Source organism: Lissotriton helveticus, chromosome 7 (genome assembly GCF_964261635.1).
Source record: "Lissotriton helveticus chromosome 7, aLisHel1.1, whole genome shotgun sequence".
NCBI classification, from domain to species: Eukaryota; Metazoa; Chordata; class Amphibia; order Caudata; family Salamandridae; genus Lissotriton; species Lissotriton helveticus.
The window spans coordinates 1,593,554,045-1,593,576,346 of NC_136068.1; the positions used below are offsets into that span (position 1 = coordinate 1,593,554,045).

Genomic DNA, 22,302 nt, shown 5'->3' on the forward strand with positions numbered 1-22,302 from the left:
AATGGCGTAGAAGAGATTGTTTCAGAGTAGAGTGGATGAAGCATGGTAGAGTACAATGGTGTAGAGTGCAGAGTGGAGTGGATTGGCATACAGTGCACTGGCATAGAGTGGAGTGGTGCAGAGTAGAGTGCAGAGGCATAGAGTGCAATACTGCAGAGTAGAGTGGCGAAGAGTGAAGTGGAGCAGAGTGCAGTGGTGCATAGTAGAGTAGTGTGGGGGTAGAGTGCATTGGCATAGAGCTAAGTGATGCAAAGTAGAGAGGTGTACAGTGAAATGGCGTAGATTGGAGTGAATATACAAGATGTGGTAGCAAACTGCCATTACAGATAATGCATCTTCAATTAAAATTACCATTACATGTGCACAGACATACAGTTTTCACTAATAAAAGTATACAGCACACAAACGATAATGTGTGGAAATGTCATCACCGAGTGTATTGAATTGTTTTGATTGTGTTAACATACTTGTTTTCACCACACTTCAGAATGACCACAAAATGTGCATCATTTGTGCTTTTCTGATACTGATATATTCTGAAATATTGGCACCTTTCATATACAGACATTTACATTTGGTTGTGTGCTCGAAAAAAAAAGCATAGTGCAGTCTTCCTCAAGCACTCCCCTAGTAGCCAGCATGATTGTAACATAAATCCTCTAACTTTGAAGTCCGAGAAAGAAAAGTAAACACCAAGCTTCCTGGAAAACAGAGCCTGACATTTGACTCGAGATAAGAACAAGATTTAAAGACCTGTTTACCGAAATACAGTAAAAAAGGGTTTGGGCAAGGAAAGGGACAAACTCAAGCTGGACAGCCTAAAATAATAGAGCCAGCAACTAGAAAGCAAGCAATTGTGAGTTATGAACCACAAAACCAATGATGAGCAATGGTGAGATTTCCCAGGGAAGCTTTCAAAATGTCCCCAGGATGTCGTTAGCAAACCACTGCATTGTCTGGTAAGCTTCTACTTAAGAATGTATTGTGCCTTTCAAGAAAGAAACTACCCAGTAGCAAATTGCAGCTGTTTAACCCTGCCCAAAAAATTAACATAAGATCACGATGTGGAGGGATGGGAGAGAAATGGAGTAATGGATAGGGTACATGAGAAAGTGCTGTTGAGTGGCAGGAGAAGTAGATTATAGCGAAGGTACAACTTAGGAGTGGGGGAAGGGAGGCCTAATTAAAAAAAAAGGAGGCTGGCTGGGAGAGCAGTGGAATAGCTGTGGAGGGCACCAGTCCGCAACCTGTAGAGTGATGGGGGGTAATTAGAAGGGGTAAACAGTACTCAAGCATTCTCCTTTGGGCACTTCTTACTTTTCATGCTCCTCTGCACTAGTAGGCAGGACCTACTTTGGCCTACAGTTCACAGTTAGGTTTTCATGCTCTGCACAAACAGACATCCATTGGTGGTATAGAGGAGGGGGATCCTAGCTCAAGTTTGCACTTTAATTTCTTTTTTGCACTTTCTCTTCAGCTGGGACCCCTTCAGACGAGACGTCACCAGGAGACCCCCTGGGACTCACCAAGCTGGCAGGACCAGTGGACAAGGACCGGAGGAGTAAAAAGAAGTAAGAGGATGGAGTGCTAATCTTGTAAGCCTGGGAGGTATATGTAGACTCGCTTCCAGACCTAAGGTGTAAACATAGAGTAAAATAGAGAAGCAGGGTGAAATGTGTAATAATGTCCTCGCTCTCTGAGTAGATAAGACTTGCCTTTCTGCTCGCTTTAGTCTTTCATCAATGAGTAAGGGATCTGTGCCCTGAAGGTGCTGTACTTGTTATGTATTAGTCTGCATATGTGCTACTATTTGGAGGCTGGAATGACCCGTCACCCTGTTCTCTCTGCAGGCATGAGCTCCTGGAGGAGGCCTGCAGGCAGGGCCTGCCCTTCGCCGCCTGGGACGGCCCTACCGTTGTGTCCTGGCTTGAGGTATGAAACCCATTTACTAGTGGAGTTTTTTTCTGTTCGCAAAAGAGAGCTACCACTTGCTAAAGATGACCTCAACAATAGCTCAGACATTAGCGAGATCGAGTGGCCAGGACAGTTCAGGATATATACCTTGACTAGAATGAATCTAATTCCATTGACACCTTCATTCAATCCATTCATTTACAGCCATTGTTCCCTTCTTTTTTTGAAAGCACGTCATTGTGACCTCCTTTCTGTTCTTTAAAATGTTGGTAGTGGCATAAAGGTAGGTATTTGGTAGACTTGTTGATTGTTCAAGCATATAAAAATAGTTAATTCCAGTGATGCTAAAACAGTTTATGTTTTTTAATAAACTCTCCAAGTCCTCGGATGACAATGGGGGTTGAAAGAATGTGAATAGACAAGCAATATTATCACCAAAGCCTGGTGTGTGATGGTATTTTTCTGTATTTTCGGGGTTAGTTCCTCTAGGCCAGTCTAGTATCAAGCGTCTTCTGGGCAATAGTCCATGGGAACTAAATGGACCCCCTAATCCTTTGCTACCCAATACAATATAGCCAGAAAAGATGATGATTCCTCTGTCCATCCGTCTCTAAAAATAGTGCTCTGGTCCTCACCCTACCCAGTGATAGCAAAATTAGAATGCCATAATTGAGTTAACCTTTTTGGTCAATGCATCGCCGCCTGTATTTCTCGAATATTGATCATTCCTATAGAAATATGTAAGTTCTTGTCATGTGTCGCTGTAGATACAAATGCTTTGCATACACCTTTAGAGTCACAAGGTATAGCGAGTACTCCCTTGGTTTGTAATGGGTATTGTCAAGATTGTGTTTTTTTCCCCACCATCATCAGGTTAGGATATGTAATGATTCGGCTCTGTGGGCCGCACCTAACAGCGCTTACCACCTGGACCATTCAAATCCTTTGCTATGGAAGAATTCAACCGGATACTTGATTTTGGCTTCTTTTTTGATCAGCGAACACAGATAACTAGGCTTATCTCTGAACCTTTCCACTGAGGCCTAAGTCCTGTCACAGGGCTTTGCGCCCATCATCTCCAGAGCCCAGCAGACGAGAATGCCATCTCATTGTTGGAAAGCATGCTCTTCTAATATTGCCCCCAGCACCACTCAAAGTTCCTCACTACCAGCCAGCGTCGTATCTGTTATCTTTGCCACGCCCCAGCGCACGACTACAGCACATGCCAGGCCTACCTTATCTTCCGGTTCAAGAAGATGCTTTGGTATCGACATCAGCGGAGGTGATCCCACCAGAGAATGCAGAGGCAGAAGTCCAACACTGCGACATATTCAGGGAACGCAACAGCGGAGGAAGAGGCAGACCCATCAGAGCCCCAGGAATTCCAGTCCAGCTAGAAAGTCAGCTTACCCTCCGAATCCAAAGAGGAACAGCAGCAAGTTCCCGAAGCACCAGTCATGGAAGACTTAGTCCAAGAGTGTAGTTGGCACCCATGCACAACCCAGAGCCACCCAGCGACCACCATAGAGTGTGAAGAGACAAGTAATATTCTCACCAAAGCCTGGTAATTGAAGATATTTTTCTGTATTTATGCGATCATCCCTTCTTGGTCTGTCTAGTGCTTACTACGCCACTGGAGTCAAGCTATCCTGGCTGATGACGGCCAATAACCAGAAACCGGTCCTAGGATGCTTGATTCCGGTCCAGGGAAGACATGGCTTAGCAGTTCAGGCTGGACTGTTCCCATGAGGCATAGGCTAAAGACTGATTTGCATATGGCCATGTCTGAACTGGGGTAGCGTGGTGAGCAAAATAACGAGGGATTAAACCCAGATCTGTGACTGGGGGTGAATATTTTGCCAATGTGCAACATTCCGTCCATCACCTTGTGTGTTTTACTGTTCGCCCTATGTGGGAAGGGTATGCCCAGATGGGGGTCCCGTGCTCACTACGCCACTGGAGTCAAGCTAATCTGGCTGATGACGGCTGATAACCAGAAACCGGTCCTAGAATGCTTGATTCCGGTCCAGGGAAGACATGGCTTGGCAGTTCAGGCTGGACTGTTCCCATGAGGCACAGGCTCAAGACTGATTTCCATATGGAAATGTCTGAACTGGGGTGCCGTGGTGGGCAAAATAACGATGGATTAAACACAGATCTGTGACTGGGGGTGGATGTTTTGCCAATATGCCACATTCCGCCCATCACCTTATGTGTTATGCTGTTCGCCCTATGTGGGAAGGGTATGCCCAGACGTGGGTCCCCTGCTCACTACGCCACTGGAGTCATGCTATCCTGGCTGATGACGGCTGATAGCCAGAAACTGGTCCTAGGATGCTTGATTCCGGTCCAGGGAAGACATGGCTTCGCAGTTCGGGCTGGACTGTTCCCATGAGGCACAGGCTGAAGACTGATTTGCATATGGCCATGTCTGAACTGGGGTGGCGTGGTGAGCAAAATAACGATGGATTAAACCCAGATCGGTGACTGGGGGTGAATGTTTTGCCAATGTGCAACATTCCGTCCATCACCTTGTGTGTTTTGCTGTTCGCCCTATGTGGGAAGAGTATGCCCAGACGTGGGTCCCGTGCTCACTACGCCACTGGAGTCAAGCTATCCTGGCTGATGAAGGCTGATAGCCTGAAACCGGTCCTAGGATGCTTGATTCCGGTCCAGGGAAGACCTGGCTTGGCAGTTGGGCTGGACTGTTCCCATGAGGCACAGGCTCAAGACTGATTTGCATATGGCCATGTCTGAACTGGGGTGGCGTGGTGAGCAAAATAACGATGGATTAAACGCAGATCTGTGACTGGGAGTGAATGTTTTGCCAATGTTCAACATTCCGCCCATCACCTTGTGTGTTTTGCTACTTAATGGACCCCCTACACCTTTGACCACAGAACCTAGGTGCCACTGCCCCTGTTGTGCTGTTCATAGCTACGCCCCTGCACTCCACATATCTCACAAAGTGCCTTCTGAGCTTAGCTCATTGGATTGAGCAAAGCAGAGAGCACCGTGCAATGCGGAGTGGGCATCAAGCTCAAAGTCTCAACAGCCTGCCTGGCTACCACTGCCTTCGGGCCATGGTTGACTGAAGCTCCCCTCTCTGGCCACAAAGGCCCTGCATATGCTGCAGCCTTTTTTGGAGCCAACAGAGTCCTCAGCTCTGTCAGTGAAGTAGACACCGGCACCGAAGCAGACACTGGCAACGGGGGCCACCACAGACCCTGAAGCCACCACCGGCACCAAACACACCATTGGCACCAAAGGCTTCCACACCAAAGTCACCTTTGACCAGTGACTCATTTGGCGGTGAAAACTCAGTTGACGGGGACCTCTGACAATTCAGAGCAGCATATTCAACTCCTGCAGGAGTAATTAGATGCTTGCCAAAAGAATCTCTATATCCACCCGCATATTGGCAGAATCTCCACCAAGCTGCCACAGAAGCCACAAAAGATCAGGGAAGAGAAAATTAAATTCAATTTCTTGCACTGCTTAAAGGGATGCTCAAGACCGGCCCAAGACTTTCAGAGAGCCAGTCAAGGCAAAGGTTATTACAGCTTGGGTTGAACAAATCTTTTGTAAACCTTCACCCAATTATCCCGCCCCTACATCTGTAGCCATGTACTCCGAGAATTGCTCATAGTCCATACAGCGAGTAAACCTGGAAAACGCCATGGGTAAAGGAGACGCTTCACCTCCTGACAAGGAGAGCAAAAAGCTAGGCGCAGCAAGCAAAAGAGTGACAATCCAATCAGCCTTACAGTATAGGATTGCCCACTTGGTTGGCCTGCTCTCCCAATATGACAGGGTGCATAAGTATAGGCAACGTGGACGATAGCTGGTTACAGAGGGAAAGACCTTATCGAATGCCACCGTCCACTGCGCCCTAGCCGTGGCCGACACCACCACCAGGTGAGTTAAACAAAGCATGCTGGTCAGACGTTATTCCTAGCTCTGAGTCACTGGCTTTAAACCAGAGGTATAGTAGCTTCTGTCAAACTACCATTTGATGGTGAACATTTCTTTGGGCCTCAGGTAGACCAGATGCTCAGAAAATACATGGACTCAACCAAGGCTATCGGTGTCCTTTAGACATCCACTTCTATGGAGTCCTTTCAGAGAACGCAACTAAGAGGAGGCAGTATGACTACTTTCCCAGACTCCTCAACCTCCTTTAAGAGGCATCAACACCCATACTACCAGCAGTATTCTAGAGAGGCCTACAGAAGCACAGGGATAGGGGCAAAGGAGACCCAGCTAAAGAAGCCACCTCCTCCAATAAGTGACCTTCTTCTGCTCTCCAACTCTCCAGGCAAACAAGGGAGCAAGCATTGCATGAGATACTACCTCTTTTTCAGCCAAAACGTCAACAGTTATGCACCTCCTCAGAATAATATACTCCTGCATAGCCATAATCTCCCATACCAGGCGGCACAGGCATCCGCTTCAGCCATGCCTAACAGTACCTTGGGTCACTGGGAGGATTTAGCGTTGATATGGGTCAGCACCCATCGCTCTCGGCAATGGTGGAAAAGCAATAATCTTTTACAGGGCTGACCTTCACAGACCCTGTTCAGTCGGTGACCATCACCACGGATGCTTCACTCTCCGGATGGAAAGCACATATTTAACAACTGACTATTCAGGAGATGTCGTTGCCACAACAGAGGGACCTCCACATCAGTTACCTCAAGCTCCTGGTTATCCAGATTTCTCTCAAATCCTTTCTTCAGGAAGTTCAGCACAAGGTAGATCTGAAAAAAGACAAACACAAACGCCATCTATTATCTCCAAATCTAAGACAGCACATGCTCAACATAGTTGTCAGCACTAGTATAAAGCATTTGGGATTGGGTATTTCACAATCACATACAACTTCTGGCAGACTACCTTCGGGGAGTGGACAGCAACTCTGCAAACCTGTTATGTTATGTTAATGAAATTTTTACCTGGAGGTGTCCTGGCGCTATCTAGATCTCCTACTGGCCGAGAACGGAAAACCGATGTTTTTATTAGGACCAGATTATTGGGGAGTAAGCCAGGTTTTTAAGCCCTTCCTGAAGGACAGAAGTTCCATGGCATTTCTCAGATGGAATGGTAGATCGTTCCAAGCTTTTGCCGCTCAGTAAACGAAGCTTCTGCCACCCCATCGGCTTTTTTTGTGCGCGATACTAAGACCAACTTGGCCCCCATTGATCGCAATGTTCTTTCCAGGATATACCATTGGAATCGCTGTTTTAAACGGACTGGTCCCGTGCCTTGGAGTGCTTTAAAAACCATGCACAGAGCCTTAAAACATACTCGACTCCTTACCAAGAGCCAATGCAATTTTTTTATTTCCTTAGAAATCGGGGCGAATCTCGATGTACCAGTGAGCAGTCTAGCTGCTGCATTCTGTAACACTTGTAATTTGTTCAAGAATCTTTATTGACCGTTTAGGTAAAGATTGTTAGAGTAGTCGAGTCTCGCCATTACAAGAGCCGTGACCACTGTTTGCCTGCTCCCCGGGGACAAGAACTGCAGTATTTTCCTGAGCATTCTCATAACAAACATTGTATTTGATACCACTGAATTTACTTGGGGCCCAAAGGTGAGACTCTCATCAACTATTACACCCAGGTTTTTAACCTTTGTAGAAGGGACAGGGAGAGTGCCCATTGAGTCAGGCCTCCAGTTTGATGTTCAAAAGTTGGTGTCGTTGCCGAACAATGTAACCTCGGTTTTACCCGTGTTAAGTTTTAGGCAATTTTCAGCCATCCAGCTTCCCACTGACACCATGCAATCTGCAAACGTCCTTCTATTCCCACCTTCTCACCATTGCCTGGTGTCAGAGACACCACAATTTGAGTATCATCCGCATAAGAGGTGAGACCAAATCCAAATGCGTTAATAATGGGGGCCATAGCACAGATGTAAACATTAAAAAGCATCAGACTGAGAGAGGACCTCTGTGGAACCCCACAGGGCAGTGCAAAAGGATTGGATTGGTAGTCTCCCAATGCCACAAGTTGTCCTCTGTCAGCAAGAAAAGATCTTAAAAGATCCCAGGCTTTCCCACAGATTCCACATGCTCTTAGATGGTACATTAGAATGTCATGGTGGACCGTATCAAAAGCGGTGGAGAGATCTAATGCTGCCCTGCCAACACGATCAATGGCCTCCCTGATCTCCTCAGTAGCTTTAATGAGTGCGGACTCTGTGCTGGGTCCCTCTCTAAAACCACAATGAGAGGAATCCAGAGCTTGTGTCTCTGCTAAAAAGGTGCTTAGTTGTCTGTTCATGATTTTTTCGATCAGGTTTGCTGGTAGTGAGACTCTCGAAATAGGGCGAAAATTATTCGGATCCTTGGGATCCAGGCTGGGCTTTTTTTTAAAGGGGCAGAATGGAGGCCAATTTCCAACAATTGGGAAAGTGCCCTGTTGCAAGCATATTGTTGAATATGGATGACAATGATGCTACGATCGGGCCCGGGCCAGTTTGACCACCGCAACTGGACATGGGTCATAAGGTGACTCTGAATTTACATCCCTAAGGATCCTTTGAATATCATCAGGGGGTCACTGGTGCAAAATTCTCAAAAGTGGGGATTAGAGCGCTCACAACCTTGGATTCCTCCATAGCTGTGTTCGTCCCATCTGTGGATACCCCCCTGAAGGCCAAGAAAATAGATTCCACTTTTGACAGAAAAAAGTTGTCAATTTCTTCACATAGATCCTGACTTGGTGAACTATGACAGGCCTTAGCGAAGCCAGGGTGGGGACTGTTCTAAACAGTTCTTTTGCTGAGTTCCTAGTTTCTTCAATCCGAATTGCATAAATTTTTTGTTTGGTAGAGAAGATGAGTTGTTTATAGTTCTGCAGGCTAAGTTTATATGACTCTTTCTCTGATTCCTTATAGCTTCTCCTCCAGGTCCGCTCGAGCGGTTTACAAATGAGCTTTTGATTTCTTAACTCCTCTGTAAACCATGGAGCGGAGGCTGTTATCTTTTTGGATGAAGGGTTTTAACTGGAGCTATTACGTCACAGGCTTGCTCCAGCCATTCAGTATATACCAGACTCGCCTCCTCCACTCCTGGCGGCAATTGAACTGCCGTGGAGGTGAGAAGCTCCTGCCAAGCTATCCCCTCAATTTTTTTCCATGCTCTAGTTTTTATATGTTCTTTTGGACCTGGCCCCCTAGCCAGATGCTCCTTCAGTGTTAACTCAAATTGAACGGCGGTGAGGAATGCGGTGAGATACACTGGACGGATGGTACCGAGTGCCCCCACTATCCTGCTACTGGGTATCCCTACGAGATCGGGATTGACTACTAACCGAGCTCTGAGGGCTTGGACGGATGCGGGCGTCACCACGATAGGAGAGTTTTATTCGGAAGGTGTCCTAATACCGCATGAAACATTTGTACGCATACACAGTGCCCCCGATACAATGTTCCTATTGCACGCACACATATCCAGGTATATAAGCATCACATGGTCGCCGGGTGATACTGAACCGACCACGAATGCCCTACTTACCATGCAGTACCTAATTGGACATGGAGCACGACAGACAAAATGGCTCACCCAGGGTATTCGCACTGAAACGGTGATCTCCTTACGACTAGTATGCGACAGATGGGAAGAGGACGTAGGCCATGAGTTTACAGTTGAGGAATGAGATACTATAGTGGGATACCCCAGGAAGGTGTCTGGTAATCCTAGATTTAAATGTATCCAATTGATGTGGCTACAGAGAGCTTATTTAACACCACGCAGATTGAACACTATGTATCTTGGAGCAATGATACATGTCCGCTCTGTTATGCGCTCAATGCGGGATTGATACACATGGTGTGGGATTGCCCCCGACTAGGGTACTACTGGGCGACAGTGTGCAAACTACTGGCTGATGTAGCCCCGTTGCGCCATACAGTAACCTTGGACTATTGCATACTGGGACTAGGGCCTTGTGGAAAGAAGGGTAATCCCGCCTCCCTACTTGCTAACCTTGCGCTCCTTCTGGCTAAAAGAGCCATAACCACACGATGGAAAGCCGCTAGAGCCCCGTCCATACAGGACTGGCATGCGGAAGTGGTGAGATGGGAAGGGCTGAGGGGGCTGAACTAAAAAGAGAGGTGTTTAGGGGGCTAAGGAAAACACCTATCTCGCTGAGCTGGAATGCATTGATGGAGGAATATGCTGCAATGGATATATTTCCTACTCGGGTGTACTGTTATTATAGATTGGGGTATTGGACCACTGCTATGTGACGCAGGGGCTCCTTATATTATCCATGAGTTGTTACATTGTATGATTCACATGACTGCACATGTGACTAAGTCAGATTGTGGAACCGAAATGCACATGAATCCAGCGGTGGAAATGTGAAAATGCCACTATAGATACTTATTGCCAGGCATGCGGGTAGGGGGAGGGCTGGGTGGGTAAGTTTTAGTTGAGTTGTTATCAACATATTGAGCACTGATAGATTTGATTAATGATGGTATGTTTTATTAGACTCCTGGTATGGGAACAAAAGCGGGAAATTATCCATACTTCGTAATTGGAGATCCAATTAAAGATTTTAGATTACTAGGCAATGTCTCGCGAGGATTCTCATAGTGCTTCGGCACTGTCACTGTGTATTCTCCTATACTGCTAGCAAATGTATGTAATTATGCCATGTACCGCTATGATACTGGATCATGTTATGATGCCTAAGCTGATTGTTGTGTAAAATCAATAAAAACAGATAAAAAAATAATAATAATTGAACGGCGGTGTGGTCAGACAACACCAGGGGTAAGAGTCCCATGAATTGAAGGCTCGGGTGATTGGAAAAGATACCGTCCAAGGTATATCCTGCAAGATGAGTGGGATCAACTACCTGCTCAGAAGGATGCAGCAACAAGTCAACGAGTGGGAAATCCACCCACAAGTCCTACTTCCATATTCCAACTGCTGGCAGGCCCCTGAGATCGACCTCTTTGCCACCACCCAAAGTGCAAAATGCCAAAACATTGCCTCTGGATTCTCACACTCACAGTCCATAGACCGTGCTCTAAGGATAAATTGGTCAGGAATCTTTGCCTACATTTCTCCTCCTCTCCCACTCCTTCCATTATGTGGTCCGAAAGCTTTGGCATACATCTCCCACTCTCATCCTGGTGGCTTGCACGTGCCAGACAATGCTGGTTCTGGACCCTACTCAAGATGTCTTTGATCCCCCATGAGAAGCTCCCCAATAGGCCAAACCTTCTCACTCAGTACCAAGGCACCCCAACTCCAGGTTGCTCAATGTAGTAATTTATATCCTGAGGTCCTAGAATTTATCTAGCTCAATGTCCCTCAGGAGTTCATGTCTATCTTCAAAGAAGCTTGCAGACATACTACGCGATTTTGTTACGCGGCCAAATGGAAACAGTTTGTCCAGTACTGCATTTCCAAACACCTGAATCTGCCGAAACTTGCAGTTCAAGCTGTTACATGCTACCTTCTCTACTTGCAAAAATCAAGTCTAGCTTATACATCCATATACCTTCATTTGGCTGCTATTGCCGACTCCATGCAAAATAGGGAAAATTCTTCCAAAATGCTTTATGGAAAGAGTTAAATGAGTTAGACTACCCGGGCTAAGCTGGAACCTTAACGTTGCCCTTACAAGACTCATGGGTCCTTCTTTTAAACCTCTGCATTCATGCCCTTTATAATAACTCTTCTGCAAAGTTGCTTTCCTTGTTGCTATAACATCCTTACAACGTGTTAGGGAATTTCGGGCTGTTACTTTTTAAAAGAGCCTTTCAACTGGATTGTCCTCAGAACTGATCCTAAGTTCGTTTCCAAGGTGATATCCCTTCCATCTCAATTAGACCACCGAGCTCCCAGTCTTCTCCCCTCAGCCAGACTCTGTGGCGGAAAGGGCTTTCAGACCCTTGCTGACAAGCGTGCCCTCTTGAATTACATTGACTGGACCAAACCCTTTCGCAAAATACAGTAGCTTTTTGTTGTTTTTACCAAATCTCGCAAAGTGCATGCTCTATTAAAGGCAGGCATAGCCAGATGAATTGTCAAATGTATCCAAATCTGCTACATAAAAGAGAAATTTGCCTGCCCAGCCCGGGCTATATTAATTTGCAAATAGCAGCCACTATGACTTTCCTTGGAACTATCCCCATAGCGGACATGTTTAATGCAGCTATATGGTCAAATCCACACACATTTACTAAGCGCAACTGTGGGGATATCGTAGCACACCAGCATACAAGAGTTGCTTAAGCTGTACTAAGAATCTTTTCAGTTTTCTCCAATTTCTACTGGCTAACCACCGCTTATTGCTTCACATACGGTTTTAGAGTCTGTCTACAGCCACACAGGTTATGAACGAAATATGTTACTTACACTGTAAGCATCTATTTGTACCATATGAAACTGTAGATCAGCATGCTCTCCCCCGTTCTCTTCCGAACTCTTCTGTTGTTGCAGATGTACATTCCTTCATGTACAAATCTTAACTCTTAAATCATTTCTTGCATGGTCGCCCAACTTTCATATCAAATGCCCCACCTTTGCGCTCAACTGCTGTGCAGAAAAAAGTCTAACAATGGAGCCGGTGCCAACGTGCATAACCAAGGGAGGAGTCATATCCCTTGTGACTAAAAAGACAAGTTGCAAACATCCTAGCTGCATTATGCAGATCATGTGAATCTACAGCACAGCACTACATGCTGCGAACAGATACTTACAGGGTAAGTAACATATTCCTTACATATCTTATCATTCTTTATGCACATGCACCTACATAGGATTCTCAAACACACATGTACACAAAGCTTCTTTACTTATACAGATAGTACTGTTTTACACAGGTTTTACATACATACACAGCGCTCAGAACATACACTGCACGATAGACACAGATGTAGTAATGGATGGCACAGATGACGCTAAAATTAAACACACAGAAAAAATAATTCCTACTTTTTTCCATGGATCAAAAATTGCGAGCTCCCCTCCAAAACTGCTAGCTCAGGTGACATTTTAGAAGTCTCCCCAACAATTTGCACAACTTCGAAGTCTATCTGCTTCACACTACATTGTGTTCTGCTTCTAGCCTCACTTGTCAGGACAATGGCTAAAAATGATTCTGTAGTATTTACTTCCATTGCACATGCTACTTTTGTCTTAGTTCCAATTCTAGAGTTGTATCTTTCATAATAGATTCTAACCTGAGCTGCAGGTGTTTTTGGGAATCATTGGAGTGCAGCTACTTTCTTGGGGTCACACCAATAAACTTTTAGTTGTCATGTGAACATGTCTCCTGCTACTGCCTCGGGCACACAATAATGTTGGTGGTGAGTAGTTGCAAACCACATTCCTCAGCGTTCCACTTAGTTGTGCCCAGTTCCGGCATTGTCACACACCCATTCTGAGAGAAGCCTCACACGTGCTGAGGGAACTAACTATTTTTCACTCAGGAAGGAACTGACACCGCACCCAGGACTGGCTGTCTTGTCTGTACTTTGTGTTTATTGCACTGGTTTCCTGTAGGAGGTGCTCTGAAAACAAATGTTTGTAACAAATTCTCTACAAAAAAGATAAATAATAATATACAAGGAAGCAAAGTACACAATACATTAAACCTTCCACACACACTACCTACTAATGTACATTTATGAAGTATCTACATTCGTTATTTTTGTGATCTCTATAAGCTGCTCTGTACATACCTTCCTCACTTTTAAAGGAACCCTACTGTTTGTTGTTGGAACATTTCAGCTTGTCCTGTTAAACTATAACAGCAGCACAGACCTTCATTTTAACACTGCCTCAATGGTTTCTCCCTTTATTGGGTGAAGCGGTCATGAAATTACCGAAATAGAAATATGATTTAATTAACTGTTTTTTTACCTTTCAAGATGATGATTTTATACCTTTTAAAATGACACTTCTTTAGTACACCTCCGGTGTAGACACGGTCGGAATGGACTGTAGGGCGATCTGGAAGAGCCAGAGGGGTTGGTCTGACTGCTCAATGTTTGGGCTAATATTCTATCGGTTTATGGGCCTGTTGTGTGGTATCGTGGGGCGATTTGTACTTTTGATTTCCCTGATATTACCAGATAAATTGCCTGCAGCAAGCAAAAATGTACAAATCTCCAATAGTTTGCAAGACCCTTTAAATCGTATCTTTAAAAGTTCAAAACTACCTTGACCGTGCAAATATGGGCCACTTTTTTAGCTTTATGATTTTCTAGCAGGGGCCACTTTTATTTTAGTGCCTAGATGCATTTTTCTGTACTTGCCCAACCCTGGCTCCAGAAGGTCTCATATTTTACCATCAAATGGAGATGCCAAGAACTGCTGTGGAGTCTGATGCCTTAACAAATGTTATAGGTAACTTCGACACACATTTCCTGTTCTCTGTTTGTGTTGCTATAGATAGATGCACGTTTAAAAGACTACATTGCTGCCTTAAAACTAGCTATCAAATTAAATTTGGTGGATTACATGATGAATTTGTTTGGGACCAAATTGCAATGCACTCACACAATTTTAACATTTAGGAGAGACTACGGGTCAGTGTTAGCTCCTCCTTAAAGCACATTGTAGTTCTAGCTAATAAAGTTGAACTTTCAACAAGGTATTCGTAGGCTGCTTTGAGTAGTCCTGGAATAAATAAGATTTTTCTTGGGGAAAATACCTTTAACCGCTTCCGTGCGGCGCCGATTCCGCCCCTGTGCTGGACATTCCAGAACAGGGTGCGGTCGTGAAGGAACCGTTCCGTCATCAGTACAGCTCAGCCGTGACTGATGACGGAACGGTTCCGTCACAAGCATCGAAGGGGTTAAAAAAAAAATAAGGGAAAGTTGACTTTTCTTGAGAAAAGGGATGCAGGGGAATATTTCTTGTGGAATACGAAGCAACATTTTGAAAGTCCAAGGATATATGAGCAAGTTGCTATATGTTTGATAGTAAAGAACACCTTGCTCAAGATAACTGCTGCCCCACACTAAAATAAATGTCCTGATTGTGAGACTGTTAGCCGTTTTGCCAGAGTGTGTTGAAGGAAATATATATCTTCCACTGTGAAGTGTACAGTGGAAAATTCCTAATGTTAATTCTTCTGGAGTGATCATAAAAATGTCACGAACTAGTTTGAAACGCAGATTATGTGGAGCTAGATTTGTGGGTTGAAAATTAAAGGAGTTACCCTGAACATTGTGATGGAATTGGGCGCACTACACACTATTATTGACAAGACAAGTGCATATTTGGAAGGAGTTTATCTACCGGTGGAAATTAGGATTTCAGTCGTACAAATAAAAAAGTCCTCTTGCTCTTTCAAGAAGGGTAGAACAAGTGCCACAAAATTGTGGTTAACTAAGGAGCAGACCCAGTTACACACAAGGAAAAGGTATCAACGAGGAATTAAACATTGCAAAAAGCAGGAATCATTGAAGCAATAGAGTCAACAGAATGGCTTACCCCTTGGTTGTGGCAAGATAAGCCAATGGCAGGATTCGAGTGCACGTTGATTTAAGAGTGTTTATGAAAAAGTATATTTGTGGGGAATTTTCATTTCTAAAAATTAATGTACTTCTGGCCATCCCCAATGAAGCAAGGCAGTTTTCCGTCATAGATTTAACTTTAATGCATCATAGGTACACTTAACATCAAGAGAGTAAGGCTTTAATTATATTTATCCCACCTTTTGGGTGCTAACAGTTTGTTTGCATGCTGTTCATGTTGGCTTCTGCAACCATTGCATTCCAAAGACTTGTACCAGTTGTTCAGCAATCACAAGGCCATAGTGTTCTTTTCAAGATGACATCTTGTCATGGGAAGAAATACAGAAGAAAGCGATATGCATTTGAGGAAGATGCTAACTGTGATGCAAACAAAAGTTAACAGTTGGTGGAGAAATGTAAATTTACTAAGATATCTGTGTCCTACTTGGGCCATAAACTGGATGAAAGGGGCACTGTACCCAAGCTGGAATTGGCAAAAGCAATCAGATATGACTCTTCTCCAGCGTGCATGGATGATGTAAGATCCTTGTTTAGGGTTTTATTCAAAATGTGTATTGGACATTGCTACTAAAACGTAAGTTTTGAGCTAATTCTTTAAAAACAATCTTTAAATTGGAGTGGAATGATACATTTCAAGAAGATGCTGTTATAATTAAAGAGGACATCTCCAAAACAACACCTCTTCAAGGATGTGACCCAATGCCACAGATACCAATGGAAAAGAAACTGTTTTATCCCAAATTGAAATGGATGGGGTGGAACTCTGTGTCCTTTGCTTATGTGCTGTCTTTCTCACATGGAAGAGCATTACTCCTTCATTGAACAAATAAGGCTAGCATGCATCTGGGGACTGGAGCACTTTAGGTAGTATATTTGTGGTTCTGAGTTCATCCTTAGACCAAACCATAAACTGCTTAATAAAGTTTTGACTCTGAGCGGACTTTTGAAAGTGTCTGCCCATATTTCCTGGATGCTCCAGAGACTGTTTGATTAAAACTGCAAAGTAGAAGATGTTCCTGTCATTAAGAAAAGGTTAGCTGATCTTTCAAGCAGAGCACCTGTGCAGTTGAGAGAGTGTACACCAAATGATGGCGAGGAATACACAATTACTATTGTGCATTTGTATGAGCCTATTGCTATTTCAATGATTAAGTTGAGAGTTATCTTGGAATGACACTTCAGTAGAAGTTTGGAGATATGTGAGGGATGGATGAACTGATGAGAAAAAACCCAAGAGTTGAAAAACTTTAGTGATATCATAAAAGACTAACTGATCATTCTGGTTTCCTCTTTGAAACTGGAAGGAGTTCAACTCTTTTGATTTTGATGGATGTCATTCTCAGAATCAGTGATGAGGGATACTTTGGTATTGTCAAGAACAAGGAAAGAATTAAGGATCAATATTGGTGACAATGTTGAAAGGATGGTTTATGGTAGCTTTCAGTGTTGAGGAGGGATAAGTCACAAATAAACAAGTCCTTCATTAATTCACATACCTTGCTCAGATATGTCTTGGGAAGCTCTGGGGGTTGATATCTTCGGCCCCATTCTTAACGTGGAAGGTGTATCCATGTATATAATTATATTATTCAATCCTTTATCAAAGTGGCCTCTGATTTGTGTTGTGAAAAAAAGTTGATTCTAACGCTGTTTTGATGGTTTTGAACAAAGCTTTTCACAGGGAAAGGCTATCCAAATCTATCCTTGGTGATAATGGGGCCCAGTTCAACTATGACCCTTTGAGAAGTTATTTTCACATAATGGTATTGTACACAAGAACACCTTGCTCTCTCATTTTGCTGGAAACTGTGCAGCTGAGCATTCCAATAGAGTGATTATGGGTTGCCCAGATGGCAATGAAAAATAAGAAATGTTGGGTAAGGGCTGTAAAAAGATGATCTGTGCATACCACGTGATTACTACGTTACCTGGAGTTCATCCTTTCAAACTTTGGAGACTGGAAGGGATCCTTTCTAGGAGTACAATTTGGGATGAATATCTGTGAAAATGGTTGCATGATGTGGTGAGGAGGAACATCAAGTAAACTCACGATGCGTTTAAGGAATATGATATCAAGCGTGGTACTAAAAATGTTAAACAAAAAAATGGCCGGTGTGTGTGTGTTTGAGAAAAAATTCCAAACCTTAAAAATAGTAAAATTGCTGTCCAACTGTGCACAGGCATCGTAGCAGATAGTGAGGGTGCAAGGGGGTGTGAGTTGGTGTGAGGAAATGGGGTGTATATGGTGTGGTTGTGCGACCTCACTGTGCAATACATTTACCAACTCCTTTAGGTTCAGTAGGTTTCAGCTAGGAAAAGCCCTCCGCTCCACCCTGGGTAGCTGTGGCCCTGGGTAGCGGTGGCACTGAGCAGCAAAGCTTACTACAGAGGAACAAATGTAAAGCTTATAAACTGCATTAAAACAATTGGAGAAGAATTCGACAGAACACTAAAGAAATCTGACACCAATTTATAAAAAATAGACTCTAGTTTTATAAGAATTTAGACACTATAATGAAAAAGATCCACCGGAGGGTTCCGGAGATATAGATTTTACAATCATTAATAAATCAAAGCTATTTCATTAAACCGCTAACAAGCCTTGGTCTTTTAGAGTTGGTCAGGCCCTTTGTCCATTGCTCAGGTCCTCTCTAGAGGGGACCCCGTGATCTTTGGAGTTCTGCCAGTTCTGACAAGTTTCCAGGAATTAGTTCTTCGTCAGGCACCAGACCTTCCTCTTGAGCGTTGAGCTCCTGGGCCTGTGGAGCTTTGGAAGCTGACCTACCAGGCTTCCTGCCCCTTTACCTGGCTTTAGGGACCTGGTTCATAGTTTCAGGATCCAGGCTCCCTTAACTCGCTCTCTCATGGCTTTCTGTGCTCTAGTAGTGACACACATACATTCCGGGAGCCCCAGAATGGCTCCATGGGTCCTCTTCTTATACTTGCACCTGACTCCTACAGAGCTTTTACCTCCACCCCTTTGATCTTTGCCCACTGCCTGCATTTCTCTGTGCTAGGAGGACAGTAGGCCAATGGCTCAATATTCTCCGCAGCCAGGGACACTAATGTGGCCTCTGTATACCCTTTAGGATCTATAAGGGCAACCTCCCATTCAATCTCTACACTAGCCAACCGTTTTGACTGGCCACCAGTGGGTACCTTTTTGGTGCAAATTGCATCCCCTCTTTTGTGCTCTGGCTGGTTACTGTCAAGCACATCCCTGCCTTCTAGGGGGCAAACCTCTTCCCCTGATACCCCTTCCCCTTTGACTGGGATGTGGCTCAGGAATATTTGCCCACCCCATGCCCTCTCCCCAGCTACTTTTGGGCTCTCTCTTTTTTTTCATCCTTTCCCTTCTCTCTCCCTGAGAGGGGGCCTGGCCACTTTTCTTCTGGCCACCATCCAGGGTCTTTTTAGGTACCCTGATTTCAAATGGGTTGTTAAATCCCTGGTCCTCTGCAAACTTGACTACGGGAATGCTATCCTCAACGGGACCCCGAAATCTCACCTCACCCCCCTCAGATCAGTACTAAACATGGCAGCACGGCTCATAACAGATACCAAACAGTATGAACACTTCACGCCTGCCCTCAAGTCTCTAAACTGGCTTCCCATTGAAGGAATATATATCTACAAGACTGCCTGCCAAATTATAGAGCGCTTCAAATGTATCCACTTTTTTGCCTTTAATCCACCCATCTGGTGCCTCAACTGAGGTGCTAACATAGTCCACCTATGTTTGATTTTTACCTTTCTGAAGGGATCTAAGCTTTAGCTTATACTTTTCAGTAGTTAACCCAAAAAGCTCAACATGGGCTGCCTTCATCTGGGTGTAGGATTCAGCTACATCCTCCTCCAGTGTGACTAGCCTACATCTACGAACCCCTGGAACTATCTCCTACAAAAGTTTTGGGTCTCCACCTTCCTCATCTTGAGAGCTTTCTCATATGAGGCCAGCCATTTGTCAATATCATCCCCTGGGACATAACAAGGGACAACCTATTTTGGCAGCCTTACACCAGAGGCATCCCCATTAGCACCTCCAGATCTGCTGCCACCATCTTCCATATCCTCTAATCCCAGCCTGTCCCTCTTTTCCTCTAGATCCAACCTTCTCTAGGCCAGAGCTATCACCCTCTCCTCCAAGTCTAGAGCCAACAAGACTGTGTGCCCTGGGGACCTTCCTGGCCCTTCCAAGCTGGGGTAGGATTCAACCTGCCCCAGTAGCTCCACTCAGCAGGCTGTGATTATGCGCCAACTTCTATTCATCCCCACTACCTTGCCAACTCATATAATACTCACCCCATCCTCTAGCTTCTCAAAGGTTCTCAAAGATCATCTAATCATATGTCCCACAATCTCATTGCAACTATTCTTGCTCATAAACTATGCTCCTGTGAGGAAATGGGGTCTATTATATGGTGTGGTTGTGCACCCTCTCCGTGTAATACGCTTACCAATGCCTTTAAGACCAGTAGGTTTCTTTTGCCAAATCCTTAAATTCACCCTGGGTAGCTGTGGCTCTGAACAGTCAGGCTTACACAAAGGAACAACCTCTTCATAGAACCCCATACCTTCATCCTGAAACAATCAGGGATCAAATACCACCTCTATGCAGATGACACACAACTCTACTACAAAATCAAATCACACAGTGACATCCTACATCTCAACATCATTCTGAATAAGATACAGTATTGGTTTAACTTTAACCATCTAAAATTAAATCCCAGCAAAACAGAAGTTATTCTGTTCTCCCCCAAAAGGAACCACCTTCCAAAACAAGACTGGACAGGCGACCGGAGGCCCTGAATTGTTCGCTCACTCTATCTAATTCCGCTAAATCCTTAGGCTTCACCCTGGACAAAAACTTGACAATGAAGGATCACATCAAAAACTCAGCAAAAGGAGCACTTTAAACTCTAAAACACCTCAAAAAATGAAACCATTCATTCCCTCGGATGGTTTCACATGGGTTGTTAAATCCCTGGTCCACTGTAAACTTGACTACGGGAATGCTATCCTCAATGGGACCCCGAAAACTCACCTCCCCCCCTCCGATCAGTACTAAACATGGCAGCACGGCTCATAACAGACATCAAACAGTATGAACACATCACGCCTGCCCTCAAGTCTCTAAACTGGCTTCTCATCGAAGGAAGATACATCTACAAGACTGCCTGCATCACCCACAAAGCACTCCACTCTCACTCCCCGGACTATTTAAACAACAAACTCACAAAAGCAGGAAGAACCAGACCGCTGAGAAGCTCCACCACACTTCTTCTTGTTCCTCCCAAAATAAAAAGGAAAACAACCCAGGCCCGCTCTGTCTCACGTAATGCTCCATGCAACTCCTTTTTCCCCTGCTTCAAAAGAGACCTGAAATGCCACTTCCTCAACAAATACTGGTACTTATGAGCAAACGAAATTTGGTTTAAATAGGCTCTCTTGCTCATTTCAGACTCCATCGATCAGTTGGCTATTTTTCTTTTCTTTGTGTTTTGCCTCTATTGTGTTGGATGTCTTTCACTCTATGGAGTCTAATGTTTAGAACTGATCACAATCTCTGCAATCCACCCTCATGGCCAAACGCTTTTCTGTGTATAGATTTTTGTTTACTGCTCCGGCGTGGCCTATTTTTTTCTATGTATATATGTTATGTATACTTGAACTGATGATTGTTGCATGTCATAGGCTCAGTGACTGCCTTGCTCTTGAATCTGTAAAGCGCTCTGATACCTCGGGGTCTAGCTAGCGCTATATAAAAACTTAAATAAAGCATTTAAACAGCACCAAAACAATTGCAGATGAAATACGCAATACACTCAAAAAATCCAACACCATTTTATAAACATAGATTGTAGTTTTATTGTATTTTTTTTTACATAAAAACGAAAAAGCTCCAGAGATACAAATTTTACAAGGTACAGTGAATATGCACTTTTTGCTTAACTGCGAACAACCATTGGCACATTCAGCACATTTGACAGAAACTTTGTCAAGAAAAACATGGGTAAGTATCAGTGCACTTACTTAGAGTGACTTTGGATGACCAACTACAGCAGGGAGCTAGTCAGGGGAACCAGCAAGGCCCTCCAAAACAATTACCTCCAGATAAGAAGCAGTGTTCAAATAGTTTTGATCACTATTATCTCCTTGCCTTGTCATAGATTCTAATGGAAGAGGTCCAGATACAAAGAATATAGGTTGCTGAAGATGCTCAAGGATGCTGTGGATGTAATGTTATGTTATGTTAAATTAAATTTATAGAGAGCCAATCACCGGAACGTCTCTAGGCGCTATAAACTAAATCCGAGGTCCAGACTCCTTTCGCACAGCTATACACCACCCACAGCGAAGTTGTCTTATCCAAACGCCTCTGTAAACAGAAGGGTTTTAAGTATCCTCTGGAACTGTAACTTGGCTTCCTTACGCATACCGTCCAGTAGTTTGTTCCACATCTGGGGGATGGTAACTGAAAATGCCCGGCCCCCTTGGGTCGTTCTATTAAAACGTGGGCAGACTAACAAGCAAGACTCTGATGACTGAAGATCGCGTCCAGGCCATAAGGTCTCAGGCGGTTTTTGATGTATTTGGGTGCCTCTCCACACTGAGACTTGTGTGCAGTACACAGCCCCTTAAATGTAACCCTTTACTTGATGGGAAGCCAGGGTAACTGCTACAGCTGAGTGGCATGGGCTCTTCTTGGCAATTTATAAATCAACCTTGCTGCGTCTTTCATAACCACTTGGAGCTTCCCCAGAAGTTTTTCGGGTAGCCCAGTGTAGACTGTGTTGCCGTATTCTAAGCGTGATAGGATTAATGCCGTCACGACCGTCTGCATGGTGGAAAAAGACAGCATGGTCATCA

The 22,302-nt window shown here is 44.3% G+C and overlaps 1 protein-coding gene across 1 annotated transcript in view; it reads left to right on the top strand.

The window, feature by feature from the left end:
- Positions 1-22,302, top strand: part of PPFIA3 (PPFI scaffold protein A3) — a 963,828-nt gene that overhangs the window by 611,102 nt on the left and 330,424 nt on the right. Inside the window, exons 20-21 of the mRNA XM_078655169.1 lie at positions 1,478-1,571; positions 1,851-1,932. Coding sequence (XP_078511295.1) covers positions 1,478-1,571; positions 1,851-1,932 — 176 coding nt within the window. The remainder of the gene's footprint in view (positions 1-1,477; positions 1,572-1,850; positions 1,933-22,302) is intronic.